The 11,457-nt window shown below is 39.6% G+C and overlaps 1 protein-coding gene across 2 annotated transcripts in view; it reads left to right on the top strand.

The window, feature by feature from the left end:
• The window catches only part of LOC115226226, a 51,098-nt gene continuing 39,641 nt past the window's right edge, over window positions 1-11,457 (top strand). For both annotated transcript variants that reach the window (XM_029797249.2, XM_036514814.1), the window contains exons 1-6: window positions 1-158; window positions 3,871-3,901; window positions 5,506-5,622; window positions 7,376-7,493; window positions 8,903-8,968; window positions 11,397-11,457. The exon at window positions 11,397-11,457 is cut by the window's right edge and continues 5 nt beyond it. In XM_029797249.2, coding sequence (XP_029653109.1) covers window positions 65-158; window positions 3,871-3,901; window positions 5,506-5,622; window positions 7,376-7,493; window positions 8,903-8,968; window positions 11,397-11,457 — 487 coding nt within the window. In that variant the 5' untranslated portion in view covers window positions 1-64. The remainder of the gene's footprint in view (window positions 159-3,870; window positions 3,902-5,505; window positions 5,623-7,375; window positions 7,494-8,902; window positions 8,969-11,396) is intronic.

Genomic DNA, 11,457 nt, shown 5'->3' with positions numbered 1-11,457 from the left:
GACACCGCACACCGGTTCACCGTTAAACTTCTTCCGGCCACATGTTGTTGTTACCGAAACCGAAATGTTTTCAGACGACGCAAAACCGCGATTATTGGAGAATATCAGGGACAGCCTCGACCGCAACGTCTTCACTGGACCCTATGGTCAAAGACAAGGTATATATATATATATATACATGCCACTTTGTGTGTGTGTGAATGCTTACTCTCTCTTTCTCTCTCTTTTACTTGTTTCAGTCATTTGACTGCGGCCATGCTGGAGCACCGCCTTTAGTCAAGCAAATCGACCCCGGGACTTATTCTTTTGTAAGCCCTGTACTTATTCTATCGGTTCTCTTTTGCCGAACCGCTAAGTGACGGGGACGTAAACACACCAGCATCGGTTGTCAAGCAATGCTAGGGGGACAAACACAGACACACAAACACATACATATATATATATATATATATATATACATATATACGATGGGCTTCTTTCAGTTTCCGTCTACCAAATCCACTCACAAGGCATTGGTCGGCCCGGAGCTATAGCAGAAGACACTTGCCCAAGATGCCACGCAGTGGGACTGAACCCGGAACCATGTGGTTGGTAAGGAAGCTACTTACCACACAGCCACTTACATGTGTATGTTTGTATGTGTGTGTGTGTGATGGAATCTGCTGCGAGTTACCAAGGGACCCCCTAAGGACAATGTATATTTCATATGTAATCGAGGTATCCTTGGTCTGAAGGGTAGCTTGCGGTCCACCCCTCGTTTGGATAATTATTACTTCCGAGGTTCCGCAAGCTGTGAAACATATGTAGCCTGGATTTCCGATTTTTTGGATATTTATTCTCATATACAACAACCCTTGTTGCTAACCGTGAACTATAAAATAACCCGGCGATCCTTCGGTATAGGTACCGTAAGTACCGGAAGTGGCTTTGTTTACATTTCTGAAGATAACAGAAACTCTTTTCTCCCACCCCCTAACACCCCATATATATATAAAAAAAACACTTTCTTCAAATGTATCCGGTACCTATACCGAAGTTACGCCAAATAACCTTTCTTCGGTACTACTAGCGAACAGTGGTCCTGGTGCACGCACACGCGCAGTCGCGCATCCGCGCTAGCTAGTCGTGACTAGTCGATCCTAAAACGACTACCTGGCAAAGTAAATAAAACACAAAATAAATAATTTTTTTTTACACAAAGTAAATAATTTTTTTAAACAAAATAAATAACACAAAGTAAGGATCGACTAGTCACGACTAGCTAGCGCCACTGCGCGTGTGCGCGCACCGGGACCATTGTTCGCTAGTAGTACCCCTTTTTCAGCTTATCATACTCCGATACGGGAAACGTTCACGGTAAAATAAAGGGTTTGCCGCGCATTGGAGATCAGGGTACTTGATTCACGCAAAAAAATCCGATAGCAAAATTTACCAAATTTACAACGTTTTGCACCAGGAAACCACTGTTGTTCTGAAAGTTAAAAAATTTTTTTTTATATCTTCTACGAACTGGTTGAAGCTCACTAACTTCCTACAACTTGATCCTTCGCTCCTACACACACATGTATTGAAGTTTCCAAAAGTCATTGGTGCTGTGTGTCTATGAGCGTTAGGTAAAAGGAATTCAAAAAAGATGCCCAAGGTTTTTGGAAAGATGGTGGATAATCTTGTAGGTGTCTACCAAGTCAGTTGTCAGATGTTGGAGCCTTTAAAGCCCAAGGAAGCAAAACCTTCTGAGAATGGTAGATGCCTGACGGTGGCTATTCATTTGGTTGCATGCTTCTGAACAGTTTCCAGGAGATTGATATGCCGAGCAAGATAAGCATTCCAACATGGTGATGTAAACTCTAAGTGTGGAGGTACCATAGACATATACAGCTTTGGATCTTTTCGGTTTGAACAGCAGTTTTTAAAAAATAATTTCTAGGTAACTAAACACTTTTAAACTTCGTATACTGGTAGAATGTGTTTATAAAACATCTTTTTCTCTTGGCTTTATTGAGAAAATTCTATAGTTTCTAAGATATTTGTTGTTTTTTTATCTCAATTTCTGTAATTTCAACCAATCAATGATGTCTATTGAGGTGAAAATATTCTGTGCCGTATGAATATGTCCCTCGTTTAAGAAACAGATTGGGTTTATTTAGATTTGTGAAGAAAAAAAGATACCCTTCTGCCCACCCCTAACCCTAAAACAGATTGAAATGCAATAGATCGATACTAGGGTCATAATTATGGGTGACAATTTCATATGACACCGCTGGGAAAAAACTGCCGTTCAAACTGAAAAGATCCACAGCTTTAAATACAGGACTAAACTTAAAAAGAAAGTACTGGAGTTAATTTGTTTGACTAAACCCTAGAGGCAGTGCCCCAGCATGGCCACATTCCAATGACAGTAACTCTATGGTAAGAAGCTTGCTTCCCAACCACATGGTTCTGGGTTCAGTCCCACCGCATGACATCTTGGGCATGTGCTTTCTGTTATAGCCTCAGGCCGACCAAAGCCTTGTGAGTGGATTTGGTATATGGAAACTGAAAGAAGCCCATTGTATACACACACGCACACACAGACACACACATATATATATATATATCATGAGACGCCATGATAGATCGGTAGCCACTACACACATCTTTTTTCTCTCCTTGTTTTTTCTGTGTCCCTTTCTGTAGAAGAGCATAGGCTCGAAACGTAAAAGACTTTTTCTATTCCTGAGCGTTATACTAATACATCTGTTTGTTTTGTACACCACCTGTCTTCATCTTTTGTTTTTTCGTAAACTCTCCCTATATATATATATATATATATATATATATAGGGAGAGTATATATATATAAGTGTATATATGTTTGTGTCTGTGTTTGTACCCCCAACATCGCTTGACAACCGATGCTGGTGTGTTTACATCCCCGTAACTTAGCAGTTTGGCAAAAAGAGGCTGATAGAATAAGTACTAGGCTTACAAAGGGTAAGTTCTGGAATCGATTTGTTCGACTAAAGGTGGTGCTCCAGCATGGCCGCAGTCAAATGACTGAAACAAATAAAAGAATAAACTAATAAATTGATGCGCCATGTTGGTTTTTCGAGTTTATCATCATCATCATCATCATCATCATTTAATGTCTGTTTTCCATGCTGGCATGGGTTGGACGGTTCGACTGGGGTCTGGGAAGCTGGGAGGCTGCGCCAGGCTCCAATCCGATCCGGCAAAGTTCCTACGGCTTGATGCCCTTCCTAATGCCAACCACTCCCTGAGTGTAGTGGTTTCAAAACTGGCTGGTTTTGAATTTTGGCATGGAGCTTGCAGTTTTGGGGTAGGAGCTAAGTTGTGTAAATTGACCCCAGTATTTAACTGGTACTTAGTTTTGAAAGGAAAAACTGGCCCTGGCTGTGCTAACGATTCTCTCAGCTTGCCGTCTTGTTCTGTTCCAATGTTTTGAAGGTATTTTCTTTTTTTCTGGTTTTCATCATCATCATCACCACTACTACCACTATCTATTTCTTTACTACCCACAAGGGGCTAAACACAGAGGGGACAAACAAGGACAGACAAACGGATTAAGTTGGTTACATCGACCCCAGTGTGTAACTGGTACTTAATTTATTGACCCTGAAAGGATGAAAGGCAAAGTCGACCTTGGCGGAATTTGAACTCAGAACGTAACGGCAGACGAAATACCTCTAAGCATTTCGCCCGGCGCGCTAACGTTTCTGCCAGCTCACCGCCTTATCATCACTACCACTATCATCATCATCACGATCATCATTATCATCATTGTTATCAACACAACCACCACCACCACCATCATCATCATCATTTAAATGTGTTCTTTATTTCTCTCTCATTTTTCTTTTCTCCCTTTCAGTTCTCTATTTGGATTACGTGGCATCCGGAAGGTAAGTGAATGCACATCTGTCCACGCGCACACACACACACATACACATCAGTATATTTAAGCCCCGCCACCATCATCATCACCATCATAGTTTTCTGAGTTTGTATGGGTCAGATGGAATTTGTTGAAGCAGATGTTTTCCACGGCTGGATGCCCTTCCTGTCACCAACCCTCACCTCTTTCCCCTTGGCCAGACATGTTTTTGTGGAAGATTGGAAATGAAGGGCACCTCTTGCATTACAGCGATTCTTGTTTACAGCTGTCATGTGCAGTCAGGACAAGGAGAAACTTACAGACACGCACACACACACATGACCATCTGTCTGTCTGTCTATCAACAGACACACACACACACAAGATGCATTCCCGAAGTTTCCTGACATTTATTTATTTCGAAGAAGTACAAAACTCTAATCCCCTTCAACGTAGGGTCCTCTGATTTCAATGCACGTTTTGTAGTGTTCCGGCCACTTTGTGAAGGCCCTATGGAAGACCTTCAAAGTGGAAGGGCCCAGGACCCTTGTAACAACCTCCTTCATCTTCTCCATGCCTTCAAAACAGCTGCCCCTGAGGTTCTCCTTTAACTTGTGGAACAATCAAAAGTCACAGGGAGCAAGGCCCCGATTGTAAGGAGGGCGAGGGACAGATTTGATGCCCATCTTTGTCAAGAGGTTGGTTACCAGGATGGAACCGTGGACTCCATTTTCCTGGTGCAGGTGCCTTTGTCTATTTGTGATGAATTCTTTTCCTGGACTTGCTCAAAACTTCCACAAAGTACTATCTCTAGGGATCCAGTGGATGTAAATGATCTCCTTTACTCTTTTACTTGTTTCAGTCATTTGACTGCGGCCATGCTGGAGCACCGCCTTTAGTCGAGCAAATCGACCCCGGGACTTATTCTTTTGTAAGCCCAGTACTTATTCTATCGGTCTCTTTTGCCAAACCACTAAGTGACGGGGACATAAACACACCAGCATCGGTTGTCAAGCAATGCTAGGGGGACAAACACAAACACACAAACACACGCACGCATGCGTGGCACCTTGGGCAAATGTCTTCTGCTATAGCCTCGGGCCGACCAATGCCTTGTGAGTGGATTTGGTAGACGGAAACTGAAAGAAGCCCGAAGTATATATGTATATATATATATGTGTGTGTATGTGTTTGTGTGTCTGTGTTTGTCCCCCTAGCATTGCTTGACAATTGATGCTGGTGTGTTTATGTCCCCATCACTTAGCGGTTCGGCAAAAAAGACCGATAGAAAAAGTACTGGGCTTACTAAGAATAAGTCCCGGGGTCTATTTGCTCGACTAAAGGCGGTGCTCCAGCATGGCCGCAGTCAAATGACTGAAACAATTAAAAGAGTAAAGAGAGTGTCTGTGGAGTACTCAGCTGCTTGTATGTTAATTTCACAAGCAAGCTGTTCTGTTAACCATATCAGCTGGGACCCTTGTTGTCATAACCGACAGAGTGCTCCTTTACTCTGCCAGCGTTTGTCTTTGTGTTTGTTGTTAGTTTGCTTATGTCCCTGTCACCTAGCAGTTCAGTAGAAGAGACCAATAAAGTAAGTTATTGAAAGATGATGCCTTCTCTGTTTCGTTCCAGAGCTCTGTCTTTCATTGAAGACTACATAAGGAATGAAGTGTTACCAGAGTATGGAAATACTCACACTACCACCAGCATAACCTCCCTGCAGACCACTTTGTATCGACACGAAGCAAGGTAAGTTATGGCACCACCGTCTTGGAGAATCAATCACTTTCCAAATTTACTGAGAATTGTAGAACATTGATGAAATGGAAATTATAATTTTTATGGGTTTTTTTATTATTATTAATGAAAGCATTGTTTTCTTTACATTTATCATCATCATCATCATCATCATTTAATGTCTGTTTTCCATGCTGGTATGGGTTGGCCTGTTTTGCAGAAGCTGGTTAGACAGGAGACTGCACCAGGCTTCTCTGTCTGTTTTAGCAGGTTTTTTATGGCTGGATGCCCTTCCTAATACCTATTTCTTTATTACCCACAAGGGGCCAAACACATAGGGGACAAACAAGGACTGATATAGGTATTAAGTCGATTACATCGACCCCAGTGCGTAACTGGTACTTAATTTATCGACCCCGAAAGGATGAAAGGCAAAGTTGACCTTGGCGGAATTTGAACTCACAACGTAATGACAGACGAAATACGGCTATGCATTTCGCCCGGCGTGCTAACGTTTCTGCCAGCTCACCGCCCTTCCTAATACCAACCACATTACTGAGTGGATTGAGTGCTTTCTATGTGCCAACAGCACCATATTTTACTGATATTTGAGCTGCCTTTTCTTTGTTTTTAAATGTATTAAAAAATTGCTCTCCATTTAATGTGACCATATTGCGGATTGGTGACTGAGCACCCTGGACTAAGGAGCTGGATTGGCTTAAGTCTGCTTGGCTCTGTAATTGTTGCTGATCATAAGATGTTGGACACAAAGGCCAAAATATCATTGTCAAAGTGCTGACCACTTGGAACTTGTGGAAGAGGAGAACTCAGGAAGACATGGGGCAAAGTATTGAAGGAAGGCCAATCTCAAAACACTGACCCTTATGAAAAGGAAATGATTAAGGACCGAGATATCTGGGGCATTGGCTATACTCAAGAAGGCCCATCTGCCACAGCAGAATCGATACCAGTGCGGGAGCTACATAAAAAGCACCCAGTACATTCTTGAGTGGTTGGCATCAGGAAGGGCATCCAGATGTAGAAACCATGCCAAAACAGACTATGGAGTCTGGTGTGGCCCCTGGCCTTGCCACTTCCTTTTTAGCCATCCAGCATGGAAAATGGACATTAAATGATGACTTGTTAAGCCAAATGAAACTGTTGTCTTTGACTGTTGCCAGTGACGTGTAAATGGCACCTGTGTCGGTGGCACATAAGAAACACCTGTTGATAAATACTTTTTTTAGCTTTGGACGTAAAGTGTAATGGAAACTCCCTCACTTGGGGGAAAAAACGGATAAATGTTAGTGACAGGAAGAGCATCCATCTGTGAAACAATGCCTCAGTAATATGTTTTCATCTAACCCATAGGTTTTCAAAGTGGGCATTACTGCCCCCTCCTCCCGGTGGGTATTGAGAGGGTCTAGGTGAGTACTGGTGTCTAAGGGGGGGTGGTAGAGAAAAAAGAGGCATTGGGGGACGCTTATGAATTTATAATATTATTATAGTATTGTATACAAATTATATAATATTACATTAAATATTAAATTATTCATAGTATATATAAATTGGTAAAATGTAAAATTTTATTTATACATAAAAATAGGGGTGGGGGCACTGAGGGTATTATGTGGCCATAAGGGTGGGGTTGTTGCCCCAAAAGTTTGAGAACCTCTGATCAAACCCATGCAGGCATTGAAAAATAGACATAAAGCAAAATCACAAACCTATATTATTAATATACTGTTTGTATTTCTTATTCTAGAGATATCATACGAAATGCTGCTAACGCCAGCGAACATGATGCTGTCATATTCGTGGGTAGTGGTACCACCGCTGCCGTTCACAAACTCATTTTCTCACTGGACCTTAAGGAACCCCCTGTAAGTCCTTATAATTTTTTTAGAAAATTTTATTGGTATTTTCTATATTTTATTTTGTTAAGATACTTACTTCCCAACCGCTGCATGGCACCTTGGGCAATATCTCCTACTATAGTCTTGTATGTGGAGGCACATGGCCTAGTGGTTAGAGCAGCGGACTCGCGGTTGAGAGATCGCGGGTTCGAATCTCAGACCGGGCGATGTGTGTGTGTTTATGAGCGAAACACCTAAGCTCCATGCGGCTCCGGCAGAAGGTTATGGTGAACTTCTGCTGACTCTTTTGCCACAACTTTCTCTCACTCTTTCCCCCAGCACCTTGCAGCTCACCTGCGACGGACAGGCGTCCCATCCAGGTGGGGAACCTATGCGCCAAGGAAACCAGGAAACCGGCCCTTATGAGCCAGGCATGGCTCGAGAAGGAACAAACAAACAACAGCGGACATGTGATCAAGGGATCGCCGGTTTGAATCTCAGACCGGGCGATGTGTGTGTTTATGAGCGAAACACCTAAGCTCCAGGCATGGCTCGGGAAGGAACAAGCAACTTCCTGACCACTGCATGGCACCTTGGGCAAGTCTCTCTGTAGTCTTGTGAGTGGAATTGGTAGACAGAAATTGTGTGAAAGCCAATCTTTTGTCTTATCTTTTATCTTTTGTTTCAGTCATTAGACTGTGGCCATGCTGGGGCACTGACTTGAAGAAATTTTAGCCGAATGAATCGACGCCAATACTTCTTTATTTAAGCCTGATACTTATTCTGCAGGTCTCTTTTTGCTGAACTGCTAAGTTATGATGTATGTCTGTGTGTCCTTGTGTCAATGTTTGTCCCTTACTGCTGCTTGACAACCGGTGTTGGTGTATTTATGTCCCTGTAACTTAGCAGTTTGGCAAAAGTGACTGATAGAATAAGTACCAGGCTAAAAAAGAAAGCACTGGGGTCAATTCATTCGACTAAAATTTCTTCAAGGCAGTGCCCCAGCATGGCCACAGTCCAATGACTGAAACATGAGGTGTGGCTGTGTGGTAAGAAGCTTGCTTTCCAACCACATGGTTCTGGGTTCAGTCCCACTGCATGGCTCCTTGGGCAAGTGCCCTCTACCATAGCCTTGGACTGACCAAAGCCCTGTGAGTGGATTTGATAGGTGGAAACTGAAAGAAGCCCAATGTGTGTGTATATATATATATATATATACACACACCGGGGCTTCTTTCAGTTTCCTTTTACCAAATACCTCACAAAGCTTTGGTCAGCCCAAGGCTGTATTAGAAGACACTTGTCCAAGGTACCATGCAGTGGGATTGAACCCGGCACTGTGTAGTTGGTACTTACCACACAGCCATTCGTGTGCCTATATTTACAGTTTTGTATATTTATGCTTTAATTTATTGATTCTTGTTTTTTCCTTGAAGGTTATCTTTGCGGGACCATTCGAGCATCACTCAAATCTTTTACCGTGGAGAGAAATTGGATCAGAGGTAAGTGAGGACAGTGTGAGGATGAGAAGAAGAAGAAAGAAAAGAAAAATACCCTTTAAAATGGTTTTAAATTTGGGAGTAGAAATTCTTTAGTTACACATGTCCCTGAAAAGACCTGACCACCACAACAGTATTGAGATTGTAAAACCAAAACACTGCATAAAAATGTAAATAACTAATGGAATCCATAACTAGGTCCATTGGTCATTTCTCTTTTTGCCCATTTCCGTACTCAGCTCTTTTCAGCAACATGTATGTATATATATAATAATAATTTGAGGGAATATTATTCCAAACTTACAGGGAAAAATTCAATTTAGAAATACTAAATCAAATTTCACAAAATGTGTATATATATAAATTAGAAAAAAACACCTTTTATCAATTCAGAATGAACGATTAAGTTACACCATCTAGAAAATTACATATTATAGAAATATTAAATATAGGATAAAAATATACCGATGATTAAGTAATGTGCAAAATAATAAATAAAATGTATATATTTGGTATAATAACGACACATGTTTCGTGGCTATATTTAAGAAATGATAATAGTAAAAATAATAGTAGTAGTAGTAAAATCACTTCAATATAAATATAGCCACTCATCAGGTTAAAAATAACTACAATAATAAAATGATTAATTAATAAATATATGTAAATAATCTTTTAAAATATATATATATGATAAAAAATATACATTAAGTGAAAACTAAATACAACACTTTAAACTATATACATTAAATCAAATTATTAATTAATATATTTATTTAATAAACATCCAAATACAGTCTAACATCCATTAAGCAATTAATAGTAAAATCCTTAAAATTAATTAATATACACAATGCTAGTACAAGCCATAAATACCGGAATCAAAAATAAGAAATGGTTCAAATATACACACACCCATTATATAAACTAACTATATAATTAATATATATGTATATCTATAGATTTAATATATCACTCAATAATATAGTTGACCAAATATCAATTAATATAAAAACTAATTTACTTAAATGTAATACTACTTAATAAATATACTACCTAATTATTAAATAATATATTGTCTAACAAAACTAATTCTCAAATTAAATTATATGTAATATGTTAAGTCCCTTTATAAAAATAATAAAGTATTCTAAATAAATAGATATAATTAATAACCATCATAACTTATATCTATCAATATATATAAAAATAATAATATTTCAACAACAACAATAATAATAACAATAATAATCAAACCCAATATAATTCAAAAGCCAAATAATATTTATAAGCAAAAACCGTTACTTAGCTTGTCGAAGGAAAATAATATAACTGAATTTTAAACGTAGAAAAATATAAAGGTCTTAGTGTTTATAAAAATTAAACGTGTGAAGTCTTAGTGTAAACAGAATAAATTATCAATGAAAATCGCAAAAATTATTTACTAATGAAAAATACGAAAAACATCTAAGCCCCATAAATTAAAGAAAGGTACGAAAAATATCAGAACAAATGAAGAATACACTATGAAGACATTCAACCACAACCGACAGTCCACTACAAATCCATATATACAAATTTATACGTTTTATTTATTATTTTGCAATTTACTTAATCATCGGTATATTATTATTAGTATGGCGATAACTATTATTTAATTTTAATATTTTTATTATATGTAATTTTCTAGATGGCGTAATTTAATTGTCCATTTTGAATTGATAAAAGGTGATTTTTTTCTAATTTATATATATATATATGCAGAGACCCCCTTTGGTCATGACTGACCGTGGGATTGCACCTAGAAAGTTACCCTCCCAGGCACAAGTCCAGGCAAGGTTGTTTATGGAAGACCAGCAGATGCCCATGCATACCAGCCTCTCCTCTCCACGCCACTGATGTTATCCAAGGGAAGGGCAGAGGCCATGATATACTCTTTTACTTGTTTCAGTCATTTGACGGTGGCCATGCTGGAGCACCACCTTTAGTCGAGCAAATCGACCCCAGGACTTATTCTTTTTTAAGCCTAGTACTTATTCCATCGGTTCTCTCTTGCCGAACCGCTAAGTGACGGGGACATAAACACACCAGCATAGGTTGTCAAGTGATAGTGGGGGGACAAACACAGACACACAAACATACACACACACACATATATATATATATATACATATATCCGACGGGCTTCTTTCAGTTTCCATCTACCAAATCCACTCACAAGGCTTTGATCGGCCCAAGGCTATAGTAGAAGACACTTGCCCAAGGTGCCACGCAGTGGGACTGAACCCGGAACCATGTGGTTGGTAAACAAGCTACTTACCACACAGCCGCTCCTGTATATATATATGCATATATATATATTTGTATATTTATGTATTTATGGAGTTCTCTGGTATGTGTGTGTGAAATCTTCATCATCTTCTGTTGTTAGGTGATACAAATCAAGACAAACAGTCAGGGCTCTGTTGATGTTGGGGATTTGGAGAGGAACC

Source organism: Octopus sinensis, linkage group LG29 (genome assembly GCF_006345805.1).
Source record: "Octopus sinensis linkage group LG29, ASM634580v1, whole genome shotgun sequence".
Classification (NCBI taxonomy): domain Eukaryota; kingdom Metazoa; phylum Mollusca; class Cephalopoda; order Octopoda; family Octopodidae; genus Octopus; species Octopus sinensis.
The sequence above is the reverse complement of the archived record's forward strand: the minus strand, read 5'-3'. Positions and strand labels throughout refer to the sequence as shown.